General features: G+C 37.9%; 2 protein-coding genes across 2 annotated transcripts; one reads left to right on the top strand and one right to left on the bottom strand.

Moving 5' to 3' along the window:
- Positions 1-4,060: 4,060 nt before the first annotated feature.
- Positions 4,061-5,901, top strand: ATN (cyclin family). The gene is made up of 4 exons (XM_089630433.1): positions 4,061-4,370; positions 4,506-4,648; positions 4,776-4,831; positions 4,966-5,901. Exons 1-4 carry the CDS (start codon positions 4,101-4,103, stop codon positions 5,796-5,798), a joined length of 1,302 nt encoding a protein of 433 aa, XP_089486559.1. The 5' UTR covers positions 4,061-4,100; the 3' UTR covers positions 5,799-5,901.
- Positions 5,902-5,950: 49 nt separating this feature from the next.
- Positions 5,951-10,840, bottom strand: LOC149380759 (mitogen-activated protein kinase kinase kinase ANP1-like). Its single transcript, XM_089630432.1, has 17 exons — positions 10,386-10,840; positions 10,142-10,183; positions 9,857-9,922; positions 9,658-9,768; positions 9,491-9,571; positions 9,316-9,393; positions 9,121-9,203; positions 8,731-8,812; positions 8,541-8,641; positions 8,246-8,285; positions 8,056-8,115; positions 7,922-7,971; positions 7,617-7,815; positions 7,325-7,528; positions 6,840-7,183; positions 6,647-6,714; positions 5,951-6,460 (listed from the first exon to the last, which is right to left on the bottom strand). The coding sequence occupies exons 1-17, from the start codon at positions 10,665-10,667 to the stop codon at positions 6,366-6,368; spliced, it is 1,986 nt and encodes a 661-aa protein (XP_089486558.1). The 5' UTR covers positions 10,668-10,840; the 3' UTR covers positions 5,951-6,365.
- Between the last annotated feature and the right edge of the window lie 14,697 nt (positions 10,841-25,537).

Consider the following 25,537-nt stretch of genomic DNA (forward strand, 5'->3'; position numbering starts at 1 on the left):
TATTTTCAGCCTATTAATTTAAATGGAAAACAAATATTCGGTCATAACTACTCGTACAAATTGAGGGAGGATTTAAAACTTAATAAATACACATAAAACAAAGTCTCTCTCTCTCTCCCCTCTCATTCAGTGTTCGAAGAATAAAAAAAATGGTGAATTTCTCGAGGCCAACAGACGGTCGATCCAATCCTCCGGCGTCGCTCAATTTCTCGCATCGATCGTCCTTTCCGGAGATTCCGAGCGCGAGGAAGCTCTTTTGGTCCTCCATAGTCTCCGCCTCTCGGAGACGGCGATTAGGTCGATGGCGGTCGAAAAGGAATCAGAATTCGTAATTAATGGTGGTTAGATGTTTTTTTAGAAAAATTAGATCTATATATGGGTTAATGGGTTTGTATATATGCTAATAGGAAATGACCCTTTTTTTATTTTTGGTCAATTCCATCCAATATTGTAAATACAATGTTGATTTACAGTTAATACCAATTGTTTCATCGTAAATGCATTGTAAATACAAAGCATATTTACACTATATTAGTGTAAATAAACTGAAAAAAATTCTGGAAATATTTTGGACGTTCTAATATTATGAATATATGAAAGACAAAAGAATTGTAAAATTCAAAGATTTTTGCACAGTGATCAAAATAATCCCTGAAATGAAAATAAATAATATCAATAAATGAAGAATATATTTATAGATTTTATCCATAATGAATTTCCACGAAAATAGAAACTAATTAGCTAAAGTCAACGCTGAAAATTTCCAAATACACGTTAACAATCTTTCCAAATCGGATAGATTAAAAAAAAAACTGCCTAATTCAATTAGCGGACGTAATAAATATGGGCAAATGTATAAAACTAATTCAATTAATAAGATGCCACGTAAGCAAGATAGCTATTTACGGGAAATTAACGAAAGATTGGCTAAAACCAAATTGCTAGTGTTTAAGATGGCTACGTAACCAATTATTTGATAAATATATTTTCAATATCATTACATATTGAAAGTTTAAATTATATTTTTATAGGATAAACATATCAAAACAAATTTTTTTTGACAAACTTATTATTAAATCTTATATTTAATGATAAAATTGTTTACGAAATAAGTACTTAATGACAAGTTTTATCTTTCAAGTTTTTTTTGTTATATATGAGTTTGTTTGAAATTTAATGACAAGTATGTCACGTTCTGACAAACTTGCATTAATTCTTCAAACAAATTTAGATTTAATGACAAGTTTGACATATTCGTTTTAACGCTAATTACAAAATTCAAAATAACTACTCAAGAAATAGACTAGAAAAAGCTTTAAAATCCAACAGTATATAATTACTCATAGCTTATCATAGTTAAACGGTATAGTAAAACTTGATGAGGTTAACGAAAATGACAAACTGAAATGTTATATATATATATATATATATATATATGTGGAAGTGGGAACATGACTTGGAAATTTTTTAATATGGTTTTGGAAATAAGTGAAGAACCATTACAGGAAGCAACATGGTTGAGCTTGATTTTTTAGGGGTTTGATCAACTCTAAATATACGTGAGAGTGGTTTTTTTTAGTACCCAACTTGAATAAGTGTCCGGAATTTCTTCTACTATATCTAAGACTTAAGATTGCGAGGTCCCAATCCCTATCAAATAATCCATGGTGGAGGATCGTGCTTCATGGATATGCATTGTCTGCTAGCAAAGCAGTTTTGGAGAAAAAAAATGAGTTTGTACACCATAAACAAACACTTCACATGTAGGAAAAATAATTCATCTCAAGTTTTAGAAAATTGTAATTGGAGTGTTTGGGAATTTATAATAACCAAAATGACAATTTCTCAAATTATGAGGTATCTTTTGACCAATTATAAATATATTCTCCACGAAATTTAGGATTTAATGAAGAGCTTGTCATTAAATCATGGATTTAGTAAATAGATAGTTGTCATTAAATCCATAATTTAATCACAAATATGTCACTGAAAACAAGACACTAAAAACAAGTATGTCACTTTGAGCTATTATGTGCTATAAAAGAGAGACAATGGAATTACTCTCAAATCACACGGAAATTCATGGGAGAGTTTGTGAAACACAAATTTTTAGATCCAACTATGGGATTGTGGAGACCAAAATATATCATTAATTACATGCAGATTGAATACGGCGTGAGTTTGCCTTACAAAAAAAAAGCTTGGATGGCCAACGAGAATGCACTATAATGTCTATATAGTACCGAAAATGAGTTGTACGAATTTCTAGCTATGTTGAGGTACATGATTTAGACTAAGAATCTAGGTTCTTTCTTAGGCTTTGTCCCTACTCGACAATAGCGTTTTGTTAGCTTCTTCTTGTCTCTTAGCCCCTTCAGACAAGGTTGGAACTATTTTCGTCATGTGATATTGCTGACGCGACTTTCTTGAAGAATCATTTCAAAGGAACTTTATTTACAACGTGTTCGATTGACAAAATTGAACAAATTTTTGTACTCCTCTTTTGTGCTTGTGAATCGAAATCTCATGAGCCCTGGATTCACTTAAGGAACATATTAAAGGAAGCCTTGGGGGAGAATGAGCATATGATTTTCGTAATTGATAGAAAAGTGGGAATCGTGGTGAAAAATTTATTTCCAAATACATAACATGGTTTTGCATGCACTATCTCCTTGATAACATGTAGAAAAAATTCAAAGACCTGATAAAGAAAATCAAGTGGAAATTTTACGATGTAACGAATACAAGCTCTCGGCAAGAATGATAGAAATGCATGCACATGTTGGATACTAAAAATCTAGGAATACAACACAGAATGATGTCGGAAACTATAAAATCGGTTGCAAGCAAGGACATAGTCTTATGTTCCCAAGGAATTGCGTTCGAGGTAGGGTGTGTTGTCTGTGTACTACAACAGAAATGTGATTTGGTCTATAATTGACATAGTTCACCGAGGTTTTTTTGCCTTCCAATTGCGACGCTGTCTTGGAACGAGGGATTTTTTGTGGTGGTTGTAACTTGTTTCATGATGTGTCGAGCAAGCCATTTTTGCATAAATTATGAGTTCATAGTATTAGTTACTCTTACCCTTAAAAAAAAAAAAACATAGGGCTGGATGTAGCACGAGAGATCAAGGGCCCAAAAATTAGTCCGACCATTTTTTTATACCCACTGTGAATATAATCTTCCTAGGAAAAATTACATAACTAGCCTTGTTAAAACATTTCAGAAATAACCGTTTCCCTATTCTCTAGACAAAAATGCTCTTGTGTTCAAAATTAGGTAAACAATTATTGAAATCTGGTCAATGAATCTTGTCAACTGCTATTGAAATTTGGTGAACAGTTTTTAAAATCTGGTTAATAGTTTTTGAAATTTGGTTAACAGTTATTGAAATCTGGTTAACAGCTATTGAAATCTAGTTCAAAATATTGGTATATTGAAATCTAGTTAACATTTATTAAAATTTGGTTAACATTTATTGAAATCTGGTTAACATTTATTGAAATTTGGTCAACAATTATTGAAATATGATTAACAAGTAATACCCTAAGCTAAACCATTAAAGATGCTCTAAGGAATGACAAAATAGACACTTTAAATATTAAAATGATTATTTATAAAAAAAATATAAATCTGCGATTAATTTTGAAAAAAATTATGAAAAACGATTATTGGAAGTTATTTCTACATTTTTTTCAAGCATTGTAATGATGATATATATTCTTTATTTATTTCATTTTGATAAGGGCTTTTAACGGACACTATTACTCTTAAAAATTGCTCCCTCCCTCTACGCGTAGTAATGATTATTACCATTAATGCTACGATTATTACAAAACAAACACGTTCAACGGCTCAAAATCCCAGAAAAAAAGGGACAAAATTTACGGGGAGGAGCTAATGTTGGGTAAGTTGATCCTAACCGTTCGATCCAAGACATGCCATGCCATATTCAACGGCTCTCATTGAAAATCAGGACATAGCCGTTTCGCTTACATTTCTTTCCCCCGGATAAATTCGACCGTTGGAATAAAAGCAGAAATCCAAAAAACAAAAAACAAAAAACATAATTGAGAGATATTACATTGAAGTTGTGTATGCTGTTTGACTTTTGCACTTTGGAGATAAATCTCATAGAGGAACAGCAATATAAGAGAGAGAGAGAGAGAGAGAGAGAGAGAGAGAGAGAGAGAGAGAGAGAGAGAGAGAGAGAGAGAGAGAGAGAGAGAGAGAGAGATCTGAGCCAAACCCAGTTTCCCATTTCCTCGTCCTGTAAGTCCTCAAAGATGGTCGCAAGAACTCCACCGAAGCAGAGGAAAATCATGGCAGCTCTTAATCCAGCTCTTCTCAGGGAAACGGTCCAAAAGGTTTGATATCTCAACTTGAATATGCCCAATTTTTTTTATTTTTTTTTTAAATTGCCAGCTGAAAATGGTTTAACAGAATATAGAAACGTTTAATCCTGTAATTAATGGGTATTGACTGTATTTGGGTGAATGAAGGTGGATCGATGCATGGCTCGGCTACAGGAATTGCAATACACGGTTTCAGGAGGAAATAAGGTGGTCTCCGGAGTGACTCTTAGTCCTCGCAGCACCAGAGGCTATTTGAAGACCAGCCTCAGATGCAAGCAAGAATCCGTCAGGTATCTTTAAATACATATTAATATATATATTTAAATCTTTTTGCTATTTATTGATTTTTCTTTTTAGTTTTAATGTTCCTGTTGTTTTAGCTTGAACTCAAAATGGTGTTCTTCGTATATCTTTCAGGATAAAAAACACTCCTGCCACTAGGAAGTCTCCTGTTCGAAAGTTTCCAAATTCAGGTATGATTTTCTTCTTTGATTGTCAGAAAAAATTTGAAATAATAAGTTAACAAATTCACTGCAATTTTTAATTTTCCAATTTTGTGCTCATTTTGTTCAACTTAATGGCAAATTTTAATTTTTTTTGGTTATAGGAGAGTGGCGGCGAATGTCATTGCCGGCCATGTTAGTTGACGAAACTGTCGGAGAAATCCTACAAGCGAGCCAATTCGCCAAAGAGATTGTGGCTGCAATCTCTCACAAAACCAAGAAAATCGCACCAGATGATCCGAAAACTCCAGTGACACATCAGAAGAAACATAGGCCACATCTCGAAGAAACCGAACTCGTAGTCAGAAGAAATAAGGAGAAACTGAACCCGGCCGGGTCGAACTCGAAATCTCCGACCCTGCGACGAGCTCGTTCCCGGATCAACTTCAAAAGAGAGACAAGCGCCGAGAAGGAAAACAACACTCGGTATAATTTAGCTAACCGAGTATCACCGAGGCACAAGCCTTGGGCAAAGAAGACTGTCCTGTTTCCGAACCCTCTTTTTTCGTCGACAAACTCGACGACAGAGCAAAATAAATTCTGCAAAACAAGGTCCCCGGTCATCGCAAGAAACAAACCCAAAACAGCACATACTAGTCCACACAAGTTCTTGATCAAGTCCCCAATGCCATTGGGATCGGGAGCGAAGTTTCAGGTGAAGATTAAGAGCCCACCTGTTCTTGCTCGTTCTCCGCCGAAGAGATCTGTCATTGCAGCAAGGAAATCTCCCAAGAAGTTGATATCTACTGCATCGAAGCTTCGTCGCTCATTCTCTCCTTCGAGATTGGCAAACAGATTGGTGTCTCTGTCTCCATTGAAGAGCCGAAGGAGCAGTGTTTACAAGAACAATGATGAACCGACAACAGCGATGGTAAGCGGATTGAAGCAGCGTCCAAGTTCATCAATCCCACTTGGAATATCTTCCCGAAGAATTTAATGTGTCATGTGATTTTTTGTTCTTTTAAGATATTTTCTCAATGTCGGTATAGTTGTGCCTGATTACTTTCTATTTTAATTCATTCTGTTAATTGCTCGTGTAAGATAGACACCAACAAAACGAGTATTTTTTTAGTAATAAACCGTGAATCTTTCAAACTATATTATATCAATAATATGGGAGCGGGCCACATGAAAAAGTGGCATAACGTGTTCGGAAATGTTCGAGTATCACAAACTTATCTCTTCATAATATTATTACAAATTTACGGCATACAAACAAACTTGAGAAACATAGATTCATTCCCATCTGAGAACCACACGTACAAACTGATTGTGATTTTCACCAGTCTATCGCGCCCCCACCCTCACACTTATCTTATCTTGGCCTTGATCAAAAGAACAATGAGAAAATTGACTCAAGTGAACTACATCAGCGAGTGTTTTCTGGCAAAGTTCAGAACCAGACTTTGGCGAGTATTTTTTTATACCAACCATAATCTCTGCCGGTTTAGCAATGAACACTTGCTTGAAAAGGCAACAAAGGAACTCTCTATTGATGCTATCCTCAGCTCCCAGGCGAAGCGAACCTTGTTCGCCTATTTAAGGCTCGGTCTTTAGGCGATGCAGTTTTGCCTCCCGCGCCAGCTTGCCGCATCATCTCTGTAAAACAAAGTACAATATTTCAACAAAAAAGTTATGTTTTCTGGTTTTTATTTAATTTTATAGTTAATGGGGATATTTCGACTCATGGAGAAATGCTGTCACTTGAACAAATCTAATGTATACTTATGTCTAAGAAACGGCCGGTTTGTACTTAAAAATTTATAGAGCTAGAATAACACCAACCTCGCTTCCTCTCAAGCTCTTGATCAAGCTCTTCTTTCCACTTCCTTTGTATCTCAGAAAAGCTTGGACTGTGATTTTACCCGATAGATTCACATTTAAATAAAAAAAACCTCATTTCCAGCCAAAAAAAAAAAAAAAAACAACCCCCACCAAAAAATAATAGAAAAGGGGAGATTTGAAAGTCACGAGCTACCTTGGACTGTTTGGCTCCAGCTGACCATCAAGTAGAAGCCCTTTCCAATCATTACGCGGAGGTGAAGGGGTATCCTTTGAATCCTGATGATCGCTTGCGTGACAAGTATTCGATGCTGCACGTTTACCATTACTCCCCGGGCTTCCATTGCTCAGAGCATCAGCCGCAGCAGATACATTACCGACGGGACCACGGCTTGGTGATCGGCTTTTGGGTGGTAAATTTAAATACTTTGGACTCAAATCACCACCTGTAGTTTCGATGTAGCTTGGAGATGCAGCTGCGTTTAAACTGTTGTAAAACTCCTCATACAAGGGAGACTGCAATTTCTTCAAATCTAGAGCCTGAGTTTTTTTAATTGAAGTAAAAATCAGAATAAATTTAGGGCAAGCCAAAGATATGGAATCCATTTCCAACATCCAGAGTTCCTAGTAAATATCTTCAACAGCCTATCATGACCATCTGAGAAAAAAAGAGATCTCTACCTTCTCATCCAAGAAAGCTTTAATCTTTGATTCAGTAAGCTCGTCGTCATCCTCGGAAAGTGATGGTCCACATGGAAATGAAAAGTCTTTATTTTCATCGGCAAGAGTTTCACCTTCCAAATCTATCTCCTTGTATGTTTTTTCAGGACTTGTGCCAAATTTGCACTCCCAATCATCAGAGGGTTCAGTTACAGGGTTGAAACTCTGGGTATGGCAGAATACATGTACATTTAGTTTATGTACATTTGAGGGCTCAAGTAATTCAAAACATGACGAGATAGAAAGCAATTACCTTAAAGTCATCAGAAATCAAAGAAGAATTAAGCTTTACTTTATCAATTGTAAAGTTGTCCTTGCTATCAATCTGACACATGTCGTCGTCACTGCCATTTCCTTTCCAGTTGCAATTACTTTCAAACAATTTCCCAGAAGAACATCGCAGACTACCCAGATTACAGACATCACTTGTGTTGGGGAACGTAGACAATTTACTGAAGAAAATAAAAACCGACTGAGCAAAGGCCAATCAACTAATAATCAAGCTGTCGATCATTAATTTTCAAGCCCCAAAAAAAAAATAATCATTTTATTTCTTACGAGGTTTCTGGATTTTCAGTATGTGTCGAAGAAGGGCTTTTGGTAGTTTCCTGATGATTTAAAAGAACAACTTTAGAATGTAATGCCACCTGATTGAACTGTACAATACAATAAGAAATTTTACATGCACTTACCATTAGAGGGCTATGAAATAGTGAATGAGATTCCATATTTTCTCCAGTAACAAAAGGATGCTGCATGTAAATCAGCATATTAGATGCGTGTCAACTGTAGTATTATACAAGAATTGAAGTAAGTTTTATGATTTTTGAAAACAAGAAATATTAATAGCAAAGTAAAGAGAAATGCTGGTAGATGTGTAACCTGGAGCAATTCAGATGCAGCTGGCCTCAGATTTGGTACCCTAGAACAGAATGTATTTAAAAGTTAATTCGAAGGAGAAACAGGGAAAATTGTAATTTCACTGGATATTGTCCAAAGCCATCACAATGTATAGGGCAACTAAATCAGAAAGTAACAACAGAGGAAAGTAAGAAAGAAATATAATTAGCGAGGCATATAACATGAATAACATGACCACATTTTATGAGAGAGAGAGAGAGAGGGAGAGAGAGAGAGAGAGAGAGAGAGAGAGAGAGAGAGAGAGAGAGAGAGATACTTTTGTAAGCATTTCAGCAAAAATTCCTTTGCATGAACTGAAAGATTCTCTGGAATTGGAGGATGAGACTTTGTCGTCCCTATATGAAAGAGTGCAGCAACCTAAAAAAAATCTAACTCCTTGATTAGCGACACAAGTATTCAATTCTTCATGAATTTTGATAATTGTGTTACAGATGCAAAACAATTACCTCTTGGAATTGTTGGCTCCATGGGGGTTTTCCTGTGGCCATCTCAATAACAGTGCACCCAACACTCCATATATCAGCAGAGCTAAGAGAATTATTTTCCGATATTAGTTACATTCAGATATTCAGACATTAAACCACAAAATAAATTCTATCATATGATTATATCATAATGTCAACAAAGGACCAAACCAAACCAAACTATGGAGAGCACAATGTTAGAAAACATCATTTATAAGGTGTTCTCTTTATAATCATGTATAATGATTTCAATCCAAAAAACATTTATCCAGAAAGAATGGTAGAGAGAAATCATAAGATTAGGTGCCTTTGTGCAATATAGGGCCTATAGGCAATGAATTATACGACGAGAATGTATATTATCAAGCTTACAAACTATGACCAGTTTGGAGAATGACTTCAGGAGCCATCCAGTATGGGGTACCCTTCATAGACTTGGCACCGGAAATCGTTGCCTACAACAATATATATGCATATATCGATTAGAAGAATAACAACACCGCAAGGAAATCAGAAAAATAAAATTACAATGTAAAACAAAGACAACGGAAACTCTAGTTTATGTACCAGCTCAGCAACTTGTTTTGATGCCCCAAAATCCGCTAGTTTAATGCATCCTTTATTATCAACAAGAATATTAGCACCCTGCAATTTATTAGGCACACATGTTTTTCGAGTGGTAAGGTATCGGACATACATAATATTCCACCCATATACCACAAGCAGCGGAAAGAAAAAGTACCTTGATATCCCTATGCATTATACCGTTTTTATGTAGATACTCAAGTCCCAATAACAACTGCTTTGTGTATGCCCTTATAACCTGCTTAACAAATTCGTTCAGCAGTTAAAATAAGCTTAACTGGTGACAAGTAACAACAGATATTAACAAACTTTTCTTAAACTTACAGCCTCTGGGAAAGGCCCAAATTTTCCCAAAAGTGATGATATTGATCCACCAGGAACAAATTCCAAGAAAATATTTAGGTTTTCCTCCTCTCGCACTGTACCTAAATATCTCTAAATAACAAAATAGAAAATGGACCATCAGAAGAATGACATGCTTCGACACTTAAAAGAGAATCCCAGGCTAGAGCGTCGTACTCACAACAATATTAGCATGAGAAAGATTTTTCAAAAGCTTCACTTCCTCCTCGAGCTCCTCAATATGAGCCTGTCGTAAATGATATCCAAAATATCACATTAAAGAGTGTAGAAAAACCAACCAACACTTGCGATACACATACATTGAATTGAGTCAATTCAGCTTATCATATAGTTTACACCTTATGTAATGGCGATTATACAATAAAACAAAAAAACATAAATATCATCGCAGTTTCTTTGAATTTTTTGGAATTGAGCATTGTACACTACGTATTGAAACTCACACCTGTGCCTTTTCCTTTGAAGCGCTATTGGTCGCAAGCAAAACCTGGATAAAAAAAGAAGAACCAAAACCAAGAAACAGATCAAACTCAGATTACAGGACCGAAATCCCCAATCCACAAACTATAAACTAATAACGAAGAAACTAGATATGCTTAAAATTTGCAGAATTGTTGCATAATAAACCCTAATGAACCGAAAGCCTGACAAGAAGCAATAAAAATCAAAGCCCTATCAATCAGACAGACCTGTTTGACGGCGAGAAGCTCGCCGGAATCAAGATTCATTCCCATGTACACACGCCCAAAGGCGCCGCAGCCGATCAACTCGCCCTTGCGCCACCGGATCGGCGGCGGCGATGGAGGCGGAGGCGAGGGCTTTGAGAAGACTCTGGACTTCCGTATACATGAATTGATCTTCTCGACGAAGTTCGGAATCGGAGACGGGGATGAAGAAGAAGAGTCTTCGTGTGTCTCCGGCGACGGACGGAAGACCAGAGATCGCCGGACTGATCCGAACATCTCTTGCATCTTCGTCTTCCTTCTTCTATGGAGAGAGTGTGAATGTGAAAAAAAAAAGTTTAAGACTCTGCCTTTCAATTCATTTGGTCGGCAAAGTACGAGAGAGAGAGAGAGAGAGAGAAAGAGAGACCGTACTGAGGAGGGAAAAAAGGTAGAGATGATTATTTTGAAAAAAAATAATACTGCTTGTTTTTAGTAAAATGGTTAAAACTTAATAAAAATAGTTTTGTACTTTTATTTTTTTATTTTTTTTTATATAGTTTCCCTTTATTACTAAAGTTTTAATTATAGTTGATATTAGGAACTACTCTAATAAGAAAATCCAAATGATCGAGATAGATAGATACCTATCGGTATTGGTGGTAAAGATATATATATATATATATATATATATATATATATATATATATATATATATTTTGAGAAATAGAAGTCTATTAGTAATCATAATGTTTTTGATTAATTAAGATTCTATCGAAGGGGTATCCTCTGACCAAATGAGTTGATCATCTATGAAAAGAGCTTAAGTTGCAAAAACATGGGCCATCATATATGACAATTTTACTTCTAGAAATTAGACAATAAACTAGATATGTTTGACAAAATGGAACCAAACTCATTTTGAAATTAGAGTGTTTCTCATGCCCTAAGACGACATGAGGACTGTTGTCAATGGTGCCCACAAGAAGAGTAGTAGTGTCTATTTATGTACATTTGATGTCATATAGTCTTACGAAGACTCTTGCTTGTAATTGCTTATTCATTAATAAGAAGTTGAAACGTTCATTCAATCTTCCTTGTCTGAAGCTTTATGATAAAACCATAGTCTTTTAGTCCATAAACAAACTAAACAACTTACGAAGAGACAAATGTAGATTTGCATGAACAAACTCTTCGTAGTTTGCTTAAAACGATATATTCGCAATCTTAGGGTCAAAGGACTATTGACCTCAGTATGATTGTTAGAAGAATCTATGATGTCTGGTTATGAGGCATTGAGAGTTGGGGACTCTATAGTTCTTCTAGGTATCTTCCGAAGATACTGAATTGACCAGTGCACTTCTAGAGACAGTATAAGAACAAACCATTTAATCTCTTATGTCTCGAAGTCACTATGTATGAATTGCATCATGCTTACCTTAATCCTGAAATGAGACATGCCATTTCACACCTTAGTATTCTCATTTGAGAAAGTCAAAGTTCGGACTCACTATGTGATTCCGAACAAGGCCTATTGGTGAAGTACTAAGTTGTGAGTCTGTCATGAGTAACTTTGTGAAGTTCTCATAGATATGGAATTCATGTACAAGATTGCTGAAATGCAATGTATGTCACCTCATGCTTTGTTCCTTGGAGTGTGAATAAATGAACTGGCCAGTGTCCAAATTGAGTCCTGACTCTTTTGGATGAAACAATGTGACTTGTTAGCTCCTCGTCAATACATTGTTTCTAACTTATTCACAAGCGACAAATGAGTTGAGGAAATAACAGCTAGAAGGGTAAAATGGTAATTTAGTAAATCCCGACTAGCTGATGACATTCATGAAGGGTAAACATAGATAATATTCAGTGGATCCGCTCATCATAATTAGGTCGAATTCTTGAGTAGAAAATAAATTCATTTGAACCGAGAGATTTTCAGTGTCAGCTCTTTAGTGGAGTCAGTTGGCATTAAGCTAAACTTGGAAAAGGTTTGTGAACTTTTGAGTCCAAGTTTTTAGCTCAAGCTTTGTTCATTTGGGTCCATGAGGTCACTGTCGCGAATCACATCGATAGGAATAGTTAAACTGGAAGCTAAGTCAAAACAAAAACGAAAATAGTCAAAAGGGTATTTTTGTCTTTTGAGACATATGATGAAATGAATGTCAATAAATTTTTTGATAAGTTCATTTGATGACTTAATGTCACTCGGCCATAACTTGATTATTGGGCCTTGTGAATTAATTTCGTTTCATAAGAATTTTATTGAAAATTCTTAATGGGCTTTTCTCATGTTGTCAGGAACAAATGAAGAAGCTTCTAGAAGCTCCTTCTAGATGAGAATAGGCGCCCATAATACCCAAGGAAAGAGAGTTTATTTTGTGCATAAATGTATTTAGATACTTGCCAAAAGAAAAAGAGGAAACAAATTTGCATGAAGATGCACAAGGAATTTCGGCCAAGAGAGTAATGGGCAAGGCAAGGAACAAAAAAGGAAACAAATCCAAGCCTCTAGGAGGCAGCCTTGGGCGCCCAACATGGAATGGGAAATAAGGGATTTTTGCTCATGAATATGTGATATTCTATAGAAGAGGAAAGTACCTTATTGAAGGTAAAACCTCTCCTATAAATAGGAGCCCCATTCCTCACATTTCATTCATCCAAGTTTAAGAGATTTGAGAGACTCTCTCTCTAAAACTTGGCCGAAAATCCTCTCTCTCTCTCTCTCTAGTTTATTTTCGATTTTTTCTTGTCTTGGCACCTAGGTCCTCACTCGACCTAGTGTTTAGCTCTGCGACTTCGAGACTCGTTCTTAAGTCGTAGCGTTTAAAAGTGCCCACTCACTGATTCCTTCTTTTCGAGTGATTTAGTGATAGAAACTTTCGTGGTTGCTCGAGGTGCCGAGGAAAGAAAGAGAGACGTGCTGCGAGGGGAGACGAGCGTTGCAAACTTTCCAAAAGCTTCTTCAAAGTTCAAGCTTCAAGAAAGGTTAGTAAACTTCTAGCTCATATTGGTTTTTAATTACATGTACTTGCACTTGTCTAGGTTAGTAAAAACTGTTTTACTTGTAAAAGAAAATTTTTAAAATTCCGCCGCTTACCGAAGCGTTAATTATTTTCTCAAACCCTAGATCGATTCCAACAAATGGTATCAGAGCTATGGTCAAGATTAGCATGTACATGTTTTTAAAATTATGAGCTTGAAAATCGTTTTCGAAAGTTTACTAATTTTGTGACAAGTTAGAATTGTAATCTTAGATTTTTTTTTAATTTAATGCTCGTGTCTTTAAATTAAAAAGCATGTTGATTTTCTATGAGTTTGGGATGTTTTTAAAACACATTAGAATCAGTTCTAAAAGTTTTTAATTTTTTATATTGAAAAACGTGTTTTAAAGGTTTGAGAAATTTCGAGTAAAAGTTTGTGACTAGTTTTGATATCTTGCTAGTTTCTTATTTTTACTTGAATCGTTTTATGCTTGTTGTTATTTCTTTTATTCTATGTTATTACCATGCTAATAAAACACAAATAAAAGCTTTAAACAACATCTTAAAACGTTCCGTTACACTTGATTCTTTTTCGCACCTAAAAAGGACCAAGCTTTAATTTATTTCTTTTTCTTCGAGCTGGAGTAAACCCGCATTAAAAGTGGCATAACTCTCTGCTCAGAAATCTAAATTTAATGATTCTTGAATCATATTAAAGCTCTGTCTGTCCTCTGTCCAATGCCACCGGTTTCGGCTCAAAAGGACATCGGAGCCGCCAGATATGGCGATTTTACTCCGAGGTGCGCGGCTGTCTGAAACTCCAGTTTTTTAGAAATCCGGATTTTCAAACCCCACTACCATGAGTTATAGAACTCTAATGAGAAAATTTTCTTGAGAAAAAATGTTTTTCATATGATTATAAACATGATGTGTAAGATTAAAAGTTTTGTTTTTTGAAAGATTAATTGAAATTGAGTTTTTACAAAACTAGTTTGAATTTTGAAAAACCGTTTTCACTTTCAAACTTGAAAAATATTTTGTCATCCAAATCAAATAAATTTTCAAAATGTTTTCAAAACTATATCTATATCACATATGTTCAAAATCTATATGCTCTTGAAAATTTGAGTGGGAGGTCTCCTTGTAGACAAGCCGAAAAATAAAAAGATGTGTAATCTCAAACTTTCAAGTGTTCGAGTGAGTTGAAGTTCACACTTCCCTCACGCACTTTCCCGAAATAGAAAATAGGAAAAGATCGAGTATGTACCTTGTGCCTTTATGCACTAATACTACTCTGAACATGTCGATCTAGGATTCTCTTCTAGTTGTCCGCTCTGTCGCTCTCTAACTAGGAAATCTGTTTCCGAAATTATAAGAGTCGATGAACCAACTCCAAAAACTAAGTGGGAGGGTTATACTTGTTGTTTGTAACCCACGATCCCCAACACTAATGAAAAGTGCAAGTGTCGCCGGACTAAGAGTCACCCTCGTGGCCCTCTCTTAAATGAGAGTACTCAAGGGCGCTTTGCTCTGATCATTGCTCAATGAGCTACGTCCGAGAGTGAGACGATGATGACAAGGCCTCCCCTCGGCGGATTGTTTTTCAAAGTCAATCTTTTGGACTAAGTGGTTGGTTACACACTTAGACTCAATCCCTAGTAATCCTCCCTCGAGGCCCTGCGAAAGGATGTGAGTGATCAAACCAATTTACAAGGTGGCTAGTCAAAATTGATGTATTGACATCTTGGCTATGCATTAATGATGAGTCATTTACTTATGAAAGGAGACTCGTTGCGGCCTTCCCTCGAAGGAGTAAAGTGTCATTTCGTTCATAACACCTTTGGATTTTATAAAGTCTTAAACAAACTTAAATCCTAAACCAAAGACTAATCATAAACTTGTTTCAACTTTAATAGGCAATATGTCTCCCAACTCTCTCTCTTTCATTCTTTCCTCGAACAAACTCGAAAACGAAAACTACATAGATTTGAAACGTAACCTCGACATAATACCTATCGTTAACAAGCACAAATGGGTACTCACCACCCCGTGTCCTCCTCTGACGAATGATGATTCAACTCAAGAGGACAATGACGCCTTAGCGGCCTGGCTTCGATCCGATGTGATTGTGAGGTGCTATATCTTGGCATCTATGAACAATGTGCTGAAAGAGCAACATCGTGACATCGAGACTGCCGCTAACATGCTCTACAATCTCCTTGAGATGTTTGGAGGGCAAAGGCGTCAGACAAGGCTACAAGCAGTCCGACAGTTTATGAACTGTCGTATGATCAAGGCTAGGACTCCTATTAGAGACTTTATGATACTGATCATTAGTTTTCTGAATAGAATGGAAATCCTAGGATCTGAGATTGATGGGAAGAATGTCATAGATATGATCTTAGAAACTCTCCCCGCATCTCTTGATACCTCCAAGATGAACTACTCCATAAACAAGCTAGTGTACACTGTTACCAAGCTTATGATGGAACTTCACACTGCTGTGGGTCTCACTAAGAGAAAGAGGAATCAAGGAGAGGCACATGCTACTGAGAAAAAAGCCTCCGCCTCTGGAACTAAGAAGAGACCTCACAAGGCCGATAAAAGGAACTGTACTGCCTATCTCAAAGCAAAGGAACATAGCATTGTACTAGTTACTGAAGCATGCTTAGTAGCTGATAATGTATCAACGTGGATTCTTGACTCCGCTGCTACTAATCATATTTGTTGTTCCTTGAATGGTTTTAAGAAAACCAAAAGCTTAGAGGAAGGCGAGTTCTGTTTCAAATGGGGTGATGGGAGCCTGGTGTCTGCGAAGGCTGTGGGATCCGTGACATTGTCTTTTGAAGACCGTACTATAAACTTGAATAATGTTTATTTTGTTCCTACCTTTGGTAAGAACTTAATATCCGTTGCTCGTCTTCTTGAGCAAGATTATTGTTTAAAGTTCATTAAGAATGGAATTCGTATTTCGTTTCCTGATAATTCTTTTGTCACTGATGCATGTATGAAGAATGCTCTTTTTTACATCTATCCCACTCAACCTTCTCTTTTAGACACCGAAATAGATAACGATCTAATTAGGGAGCCAAAGAGGATCAAACTTTCTGAATCCTCTGATCTAACAAAATCAACATACCTATGGCACTTAAGACTTGGTCATATAAGTCTAGATAGGATTAAGAGACTTGTGAGGGACGGTCCACTCCAAGCCTCTGCAATAGGTTCACTACCTACTTGTGAATCCTGCATAGAAGGAAAAATGACTAAGCGACCTTTCTCTGATAAGGGTCGAAGAGCCACTGAGTTGCTGGAACTGATACATTCTGATGTATGTGGTCCGCTCAGCCAACAGGCACGTGGAGGATACGAATACTTCGTTACCTTTACCGATGATTACTCGCGATATGGGTTTGTCTATTTGCTTAAACACAAATCCGAGACCTTTAACGTATTTAAGGTCTTTAGGGCTTTAGTGGAAAAGCAAACTGGCAAAGTGATCAAAACCCTTCGATCTGATCGAGGTGGTGAGTATATGTCTGGAGAGTTCGATGACTTTCTTAAAGAAGAAGGTATCGCTTCTCAGTTTACCGCACCTGGCACACCTCAACAAAACAGAGTGTCAGAGAGAAGAAACCGAACTCTTATGGAGATGGTTAGATCGATGATGAGTTACTCATCACTCCCGCTTTCCTTTTGGGGATATGCCCTCGAAACAGCCGCTTACATTCTGAACCAAGTTCCGTCTAAAACGGTTCCTGGTACTCCTTATGAAAGATGGACTGGCCGTAAAGTAAGTTTGGGCCACATCCGAATTTGGGGTTGCCCTGCACATGTGCTAAGGCAAAAGACTAGCAAGTTGGCTAGTAGGTCAGAATTGTGCCTGTTTGTGGGATATCCAAAGGAAACCAAAGGTTTCATTTTCTATAGTCCCGAGGACGATAAGACTTTCGTTAGCACGAATGCTCGTTTCCTCGAGGAGGACTTTATGAAGGATGCAAAACCTAGAAGCAAAATTGTGCTTGAAGAAAAGTTGGGTGAGGAAGCTTCTACCTCATCTGCAAGAACTGTTCTTACCCCAACTGAAACACAACCGAACTCATCAGAATCTCGTCAAGTAGTACTTCGACGTAGTGGGAGGGCTGTTCAACAGCCTGACAGGTACATGTCTTATGGAGACTCTCTCGTAGCCATCTCCGACATGGATGACCCTGTTTCCTATAGCCAAGCGATGGCTTGTTCTGAATCAAACCTTTGGCTTGACGCCATGAAAGTTGAAATGCACTCGATGTATGTCAACAAAGTCTGGAAACTTGTAGACCTTCCTGAAGGGATTAAACCCGTAGGGTGTAAGTGGATATACAAGAAGAAAATGGGTCCTGATGGGAACGTCGAGACGTTCAAAGCACGACTTGTGGCGAAGGGTTATACCCAACAAGAAGGGATTGACTATGAAGAAACCTTCTCGCCAGTCGCGATGCTTAAATCCATCCGCATACTCCTATCCATAGCTGCAGCTCTCGACTATGAGATCTGGCAAATGGATGTCAAGACAGCCTTTCTGAATGGCAATCTTGACGAGCGCATTTACATGGCTCAACCAGACGGTTTCATGGAAGAAGGTCAAGAGACCAAGGTTTGTGAGTTGCTTAAATCCATTTATGGACTAAAGCAAGCATCTAGGTCATGGAATATTAGATTCGATGAAACTGTAAAGAGCTTTGGCTTTGAACAGTCAATAGATGAGCCTTGTGTTTACAAGTTAATACACGAAGGTAAAGTTGTGTTTCTGGTACTATATGTCGATGATATACTACTCATTGGTAATGACGTGGCTAAGTTATCTGAGGTTAAGGTCTGGCTGGCAAAGCAATTCGATATGAAGGATCTAGGAGAAGCCGCGTACATTCTGGGGATCCAAATCTTTCGAGATAGGAAAAACCGGACCCTGTCGCTCTCTCAAGCATCTTATATTGATAAGATAATGGATCGCTTCTCGATGCAAGACTCCAAGAAGGGGCAAACACCCTTTAGGCATGGAGTTTCACTCTCTAAAGACCACTCTCCAAAGACTGCACAAGAGATTGAAGACATGAGGAAAATTCCTTACGCCTCTGCCGTAGGAAGCCTCATGTATGCTATGCTTTGCACTAGACCTGATATATTTTTCGCCGTTGGCGTAAGTTAGCCGTTTCCAATCGAACCCTGGACCCGAGCACTGGATTGCTGTTAAGCATGTTCTTAAGTATCTTCGAAGAACTAGGAACTTGATGCTTACATACTCAGGTACTGACCTGACTATGACGGGATATACCGACTCCGATTTTCAAGCGGATAAGGATTCCAGGAAATCCACTTCGGGATCTGTGTTCATCCTTAATGGTGGAGCTGTTGTGTGGAGAATTATTAAGCAATCTTGCATTGCTGACTCCACAATGGAAGCAGAATATGTGGCTGCTTGTGAAGCATCCAAAGAGGCTGTATGGCTTAGAAAATTCCTTAAGTATTTGGAAGTTGTTCCAAACGTCGACGAGCCCATGACTCTTTATTGTGATAATAGTGGGGCTGTCGCTAACTAAAAGGAACCTCGAAGCCCTAAGCGCTCTAAGCATATAGAGAAGAAATACCATTTGATTCGAGAGATCGCGCAGCGCGGAGACGTGGAGGTGAAGTAGATCTCTGGCAGATCCATTCACCAAGGCCCTAGCGAACATGGTCTTCGACCAACTTCGAGAGGGATTAGGCATGTAGGACTACTCACATCTTCTTTGAGTCAAGTGGGAGTTTGTTGTCAATGGTGCCCACAAGAAGAGTAGTAGTGTCTATTTATGTACATTTGATGTCATATAGTCTTACGAAGACTCTTGCTTGTAATTGCTTATTCATTAATAAGAAGTTGAAACGTTCATTCAATCTTCCTTGTCTGAAGCTTTATGATAAAACCATAGTCTTTTAGTCCATAAACAAACTAAACAACTTACGAAGAGACAAATGTAGATTTGCATGAACAAACTCTTCGTAGTTTGCTTAAAACGATATATTCGCAATCTTAGGGTCAAAGGACTATTGACCTCAGTATGATTGTTAGAAGAATCTATGATGTCTGGTTATGAGGCATTGAGAGTTGGGGACTCTATAGTTCTTCTAGGTATCTTCCGAAGATACTGAATTGACCAGTGCACTTCTAGAGACAGTATAAGAACAAACCATTTAATCTCTTATGTCTCGAAGTCACTATGTATGAATTGCATCATGCTTACCTTAATCCTGAAATGAGACATGCCATTTCACACCTTAGTATTCTCATTTGAGAAAGTCAAAGTTCGGACTCACTATGTGATTCCGAACAAGGCCTATTGGTGAAGTACTAAGTTGTGAGTCTGTCATGAGTAACTTTGTGAAGTTCTCATAGATATGGAATTCATGTACAAGATTGCTGAAATGCAATGTATGTCACCTCATGCTTTGTTCCTTGGAGTGTGAATAAATGAACTGGCCAGTGTCCAAATTGAGTCCTGACTCTTTTGGATGAAACAATGTGACTTGTTAGCTCCTCGTCAATACATTGTTTCTAACTTATTCACAAGCGACAAATGAGTTGAGGAAATAACAGCTAGAAGGGTAAAATGGTAATTTAGTAAATCCCGACTAGCTGATGACATTCATGAAGGGTAAACATAGATAATATTCAGTGGATCCGCTCATCATAATTAGGTCGAATTCTTGAGTAGAAAATAAATTCATTTGAACCGAGAGATTTTCAGTGTCAGCTCTTTAGTGGAGTCAGTTGGCATTAAGCTAAACTTGGAAAAGGTTTGTGAACTTTTGAGTCCAAGTTTTTAGCTCAAGCTTTGTTCATTTGGGTCCATGAGGTCACTGTCGCGAATCACATCGATAGGAATAGTTAAACTGGAAGCTAAGTCAAAACAAAAACGAAAATAGTCAAAAGGGTATTTTTGTCTTTTGAGACATATGATGAAATGAATGTCAATAAATTTTTTGATAAGTTCATTTGATGACTTAATGTCACTCGGCCATAACTTGATTATTGGGCCTTGTGAATTAATTTCGTTTCATAAGAATTTTATTGAAAATTCTTAATGGGCTTTTCTCATGTTGTCAGGAACAAATGAAGAAGCTTCTAGAAGCTCCTTCTAGATGAGAATAGGCGCCCATAATACCCAAGGAAAGAGAGTTTATTTTGTGCATAAATGTATTTAGATACTTGCCAAAAGAAAAAGAGGAAACAAATTTGCATGAAGATGCACAAGGAATTTCGGCCAAGAGAGTAATGGGCAAGGCAAGGAACAAAAAAGGAAACAAATCCAAGCCTCTAGGAGGCAGCCTTGGGCGCCCAACATGGAATGGGAAATAAGGGATTTTTGCTCATGAATATGTGATATTCTATAGAAGAGGAAAGTACCTTATTGAAGGTAAAACCTCTCCTATAAATAGGAGCCCCATTCCTCACATTTCATTCATCCAAGTTTAAGAGATTTGAGAGACTCTCTCTCTAAAACTTGGCCGAAAATCCTCTCTCTCTCTCTCTAGTTTATTTTCGATTTTTTCTTGTCTTGGCACCTAGGTCCTCACTCGACCTAGTGTTTAGCTCTGCGACTTCGAGACTCGTTCTTAAGTCGTAGCGTTTAAAAGTGCCCACTCACTGATTCCTTCTTTTCGAGTGATTTAGTGATAGAAACTTTCGTGGTTGCTCGAGGTGCCGAGGAAAGAAAGAGAGACGTGCTGCGAGGGGAGACGAGCGTTGCAAACTTTCCAAAAGCTTCTTCAAAGTTCAAGCTTCAAGAAAGGTTAGTAAACTTCTAGCTCATATTGGTTTTTAATTACATGTACTTGCACTTGTCTAGGTTAGTAAAAACTGTTTTACTTGTAAAAGAAAATTTTTAAAATTCCGCCGCTTACCGAAGCGTTAATTATTTTCTCAAACCCTAGATCGATTCCAACAAGGACTCGAGAGTCGACTCGAGGACTCGTCAGTCGACTCGAAGATCCTTGCTTCTAAGTGACACGAGGACATGAGAGTTAACTCGTGGACTGAGGACTCGGGAATCAACTCGTGGACTTGAGATTCGACTCGAGGACTCTTGCTTGGAGTGGACACGAGAACTTGATAGTTAACTCGTGGACTTGCTCCTAAGTCAACACGATGACTTGAGGGTCAACTCGTGGACTGGAGAAATCTTGCTTTAAGTCAAGACGAGCACTCGAGAGTCAACTCGTGAACTTTCTTCTAAGTCGACACGAGGACTTAAGAGTCAACTCGAGGACTCGCCACTTGACTCAGGAATCTTGCTTCTACGTCGACACGAGGACTTGAGAATAACCTCGTGGACTTTCTCCTAAGTCGACATGAGGACTCGAGAGTTGACCTGTGGACTGGAGATTCGACTCGAGGACTCATCAGTCAACTTGAGGAATCTTTCTTGGAGTCAACACGAGGACTCAATGGTCAACTCGTGGACTTGAGATTCACTCACCAGTCGACTCGAGGAATCTTATTTGGGACCGGCCAAAGACGCGTCAGGATGGCCGGCCATGGGACTTTAGGTCGGCCATATGGCAAGGAACCGACCACATGACTTTGGCCTGATCATGTGGCAAGAGGTCGGTCGGTGATGAAGGATCGGCCACATGAATTTGGCCCGATCATGAGGCAAGAGGCCGGCCAGGGCGAATAGGCTGGTCAAGGAGAGAGGCCGGCCACATCACAGGAGGACCGGCCAGGGCAAAGAGGCTGGCCGAGGCAAGGAAGGGCCAGCCGAGGCAAAGAGGCCAGCCGAGCAAGTGTTGAACTAGACGAATTTTACGAAAATTGTCAAAATGGTAATTTTGTCCATTAGGACATAAGATGGTATGAATGTCAATAAATAAGTTTTTTTTGACATTGTCATATGATGACAATGAAGTTAATTCACATGGCCAACATTAGAGTATTGGGCCTTGAGGATTGAATTACATTTTATGGAATTTTCTGTGAAAATTCTACATGTGTTTTTCTTATATTGTCATGAACAAATAAAGAAACATCTAGAAGCATGTTCTAGAAGCTCAAAACCGTCCACCATCATAAGAGAAAGAGGGAAATCGTTTTGTGCATTGATGTATGAAGATACTTGCCAAAATAAAAAAGAGGAAACAAATTTTTACCATGGAGATACAAAGTGGGCGGCCAAGACTAAGGGAATGGAAAACTATTTTCAACCTTGGTATTTTGATAGGAATGGGAAATAAAGATTGTGCTCATGAATATTTGATATTCAATAGAAAAGAGGAAACTATCTCTTCAAGGCAATCCCTCCTCCTATAAATACCACACCTCATTCACAATGTTGGATACACAAGTTTTTGAGATTGAGAGCTTCTCTCTATAGACTTGCCGCCCACCCCTCTCCATCTCTCTCTCTCTCTTCTTGCTCTTTTGTTTTGGCACCTAGGTTCTCATTAGACCTAGCGTTTTGTTTTAACTCTTTGGCTCAAAGACAAGTTCTTGAGTCATAGTGTTTAAAAGTGCTCACACACTAAATCCTAACCAAACTCGAAAGACTCTAGTGGTAGAAACTATCATGGTTACTCAGATTCAAGAAGACACGAAGGAGACAAGCTAAGTGGGGAGACGAGCGATTCAACCTTTCCAAAGGCTTCTCAACGCTCAAGCTTCTAACGAGGTTGGTACCGAGTGAAAACTCATTATAGTTTTTAATTTTAAATTATATGCTCATGCACTTTGTCTAGGTAGTAAAATCATTTTACATTTTTTAAAGAATTTTTTATATTCCGCCGCTTGCTAGAAACGATAAATTATTCTTAATCCTAGATCTATTCCAACAAAACCGCCCCGAGGTAGAGAGGTCGGCCAAAAAGGGTAGGCCGACCGAGCAGGGGATCAGAGAAAGCCGACCAAGCAAGGGAGGCCGGCCAAGGCAAGACGCCCGGCTGTGATGCTGCTCCTGCGGTAATTGGCATCGTCGATGCATGGTGCTACGCCCATGTCTTGAGAGTTTTCTTCCGACCTTTCTCAAGATCTTTTGTACCGGGAAGTACCCTTTTTGGCCTTGCCTCCTTGTATGTGGGCCTGATTTTCTCTCGGTGAAAAAAATGGCAATAAGATAAATTGAATAAAGCATATAAAGTATTACATAATAATAGTAGTTATCTTGTGTTGTGTTGACTATTGATGATGCATGGTTTTGGCTTTGGGATAATATAGATTCAGCGAAAATAGGTGGTAGGATCCACTACTACAAATAGTATGAGATATCTCTTGGTTGTTGTGTTGGATGGTCTAAGGCCTTCTCCAACCGAACTAAATATTTTACAAATGCAGTAAAGTTGAACTCCAACCGAGCTGCAAAACGTACTCCAAAATGCAATTTTGGAGTGAGAATGAATAGTATTATGCTTATTTAAGTAATTACACTTTCATTACTGTGAAAATGTTCAAGTAATTACACTTTCATCCCTTAATCCTTTTATTAATTTATTCAAATAGCCATAAAAAAATAATATATTATTTTATATTTACCCCTAAAATAAAATAAAAATAAGAATAAATCTCATTTTTACCCCTGGACTCGTACCTCGGTTACATTTCATCCCCTCTACTCGAAAATGTTGCATTGAGAATCTCTTAACTAATGGCGTTATTACACGTTGCCACTTCTGTCTAATTTTGGTCGTTAAATGTCATGTTTTTTGTCACGTGAGATTTAAAATATGTGCAATTATCAATATACCCTTGTTTTATTATTTTTGTAATAATAAATTAAAAAACTCTTTTTTCTCTTCTCTTCTTCTCTTTCTCCTTCTCCGAGGCATGTTCTCTCCGTTTCTTCTTCTTTTTCTTCTCTCCTGAACCAACCCTCCCACCGAAGCATTGATGGCCGCCTCTCCAGACCTTCCCATCTGAAAACACAAAGAAAGCTCCAAATCGCAACACCAATAGCAATCCGAGCCAGGACGGACTCATTAGTACTCCCGATCCGAAGCAGCTTTCCGTAGGCAACGATGGGTCTACTGCTCTTATTCACCGAAAAAACTAGATCAGCGTCGCTGGCGATTGTTGTTACTTCTCCGGAGAAAGTACTTCTGAGTGTGATTGACCACCTGAGTCGGCGTTCGAAGATATCACACTTCCATCTCACGGAATCAAATAGAAACCGAGCCCAACAGAATCACGATTAAGAAATCAACTCGATGAAACTAAATCCCCGATTCCAAAATTCAAACTATCACATAAACACACAAACATTCAGACCAAACAAACAATTTCGGAAACTGATATTCCTTTCTCACAATTTCCACAAATTCGAGCAAAATCCAGACTCAAGTAAATACAGTAAATCGCATAATCAATATAGAAGCAAAAGCCCTAAATTTGAAATAAGAAAACCCTAATTTTCGAAGGAAAAATAGGGATTTCCATGGGTTTTTACCTAGCTGTGTGAATCACCGAAGATATCAAGCGAAAATCACTTCCCTCCGTCCATGGATTCACGGCGAAGCTTTGATGAACAATCAAAATGGAACTGTCACGCCCCGGAGAAGAAACGTAGGAAAAAGAAAAAAAAATACGCAGAAGAGAATGAAGAAAGAACCACGACCGAAGAAAAAAAAAGAAAGAAAGAAGAAGAAGATGAGCGAGAGGGAAAGAAGAAGAGAGCGACAGAGAGAGTGAACAGGAGAGATAGCGTGGGTGAGGGCTGAGCGAAATCAAGAAGAAGAAAGATAGAACTCGCGAGAAAAAGAGGGAGGCCGAGAATTCACGCCGGAGAAAAAGAGAAACGCTGTAAATCGCATGAAGTGAATGGGTTTGCTTCCTTCTCCGACCCCTCTTCTTCTTCGTCCTCATTTTTTTTTCCTATGTTGTGACACGAACTAATATAATAACAACTTGATAAATAAATTTAAATATTAAAAGTATTTAGAATAACTAAAAATACTATTATACCATTTAAAATATGCCACGTCATCAATACGTGATAACCTAATGTCCAAATACTGACGGAACTAGGGCCTTGTAACATGTATCTGAGTTTTGAGTTGAGTTTTGCAACATTTTCGAGTCTAGTGGGCGAAATGTAATGAAGATACGAGTCCGAGGGGTAAAATGGGAATTATTCTAAAAATAAAGAAATTCTGGAAAAAGCTAGGCTGAAATAAAAATAGAAATAAATAAAA

Source organism: Urtica dioica, chromosome 11 (genome assembly GCF_054948205.1).
Source record: "Urtica dioica subsp. dioica isolate 48M chromosome 11, U.dioica_male_clone48M_v1_H2, whole genome shotgun sequence".
Lineage (NCBI taxonomy): Eukaryota > Viridiplantae > Streptophyta > Magnoliopsida > Rosales > Urticaceae > Urtica > Urtica dioica.

Coding starts and splice junctions, on each gene's coding strand:
- ATN (XM_089630433.1), top strand. CDS start 4,101: ATGCTGTTTGACTTTTGCACTTTGGAGATAAATCTCATAGAGGAACAG. Junction 4,371..4,505: donor TCAGGGAAACGGTCCAAAAG/GTTTGATATCTC, acceptor GGGTGAATGAAG/GTGGATCGATGCATGGCTCG. Junction 4,832..4,965: donor TCGAAAGTTTCCAAATTCAG/GTATGATTTTCT, acceptor TTTTGGTTATAG/GAGAGTGGCGGCGAATGTCA.
- LOC149380759 (XM_089630432.1), bottom strand. CDS start 10,667: ATGCAAGAGATGTTCGGATCAGTCCGGCGATCTCTGGTCTTCCGTCCG. Junction 9,394..9,490: donor TAATGCATAGGGATATCAAG/GTACTTTTTCTT, acceptor AATAAATTGCAG/GGTGCTAATATTCTTGTTGA. Junction 7,184..7,324: donor AAGCTTTCTTGGATGAGAAG/GTAGAGATCTCT, acceptor AAAAAAACTCAG/GCTCTAGATTTGAAGAAATT.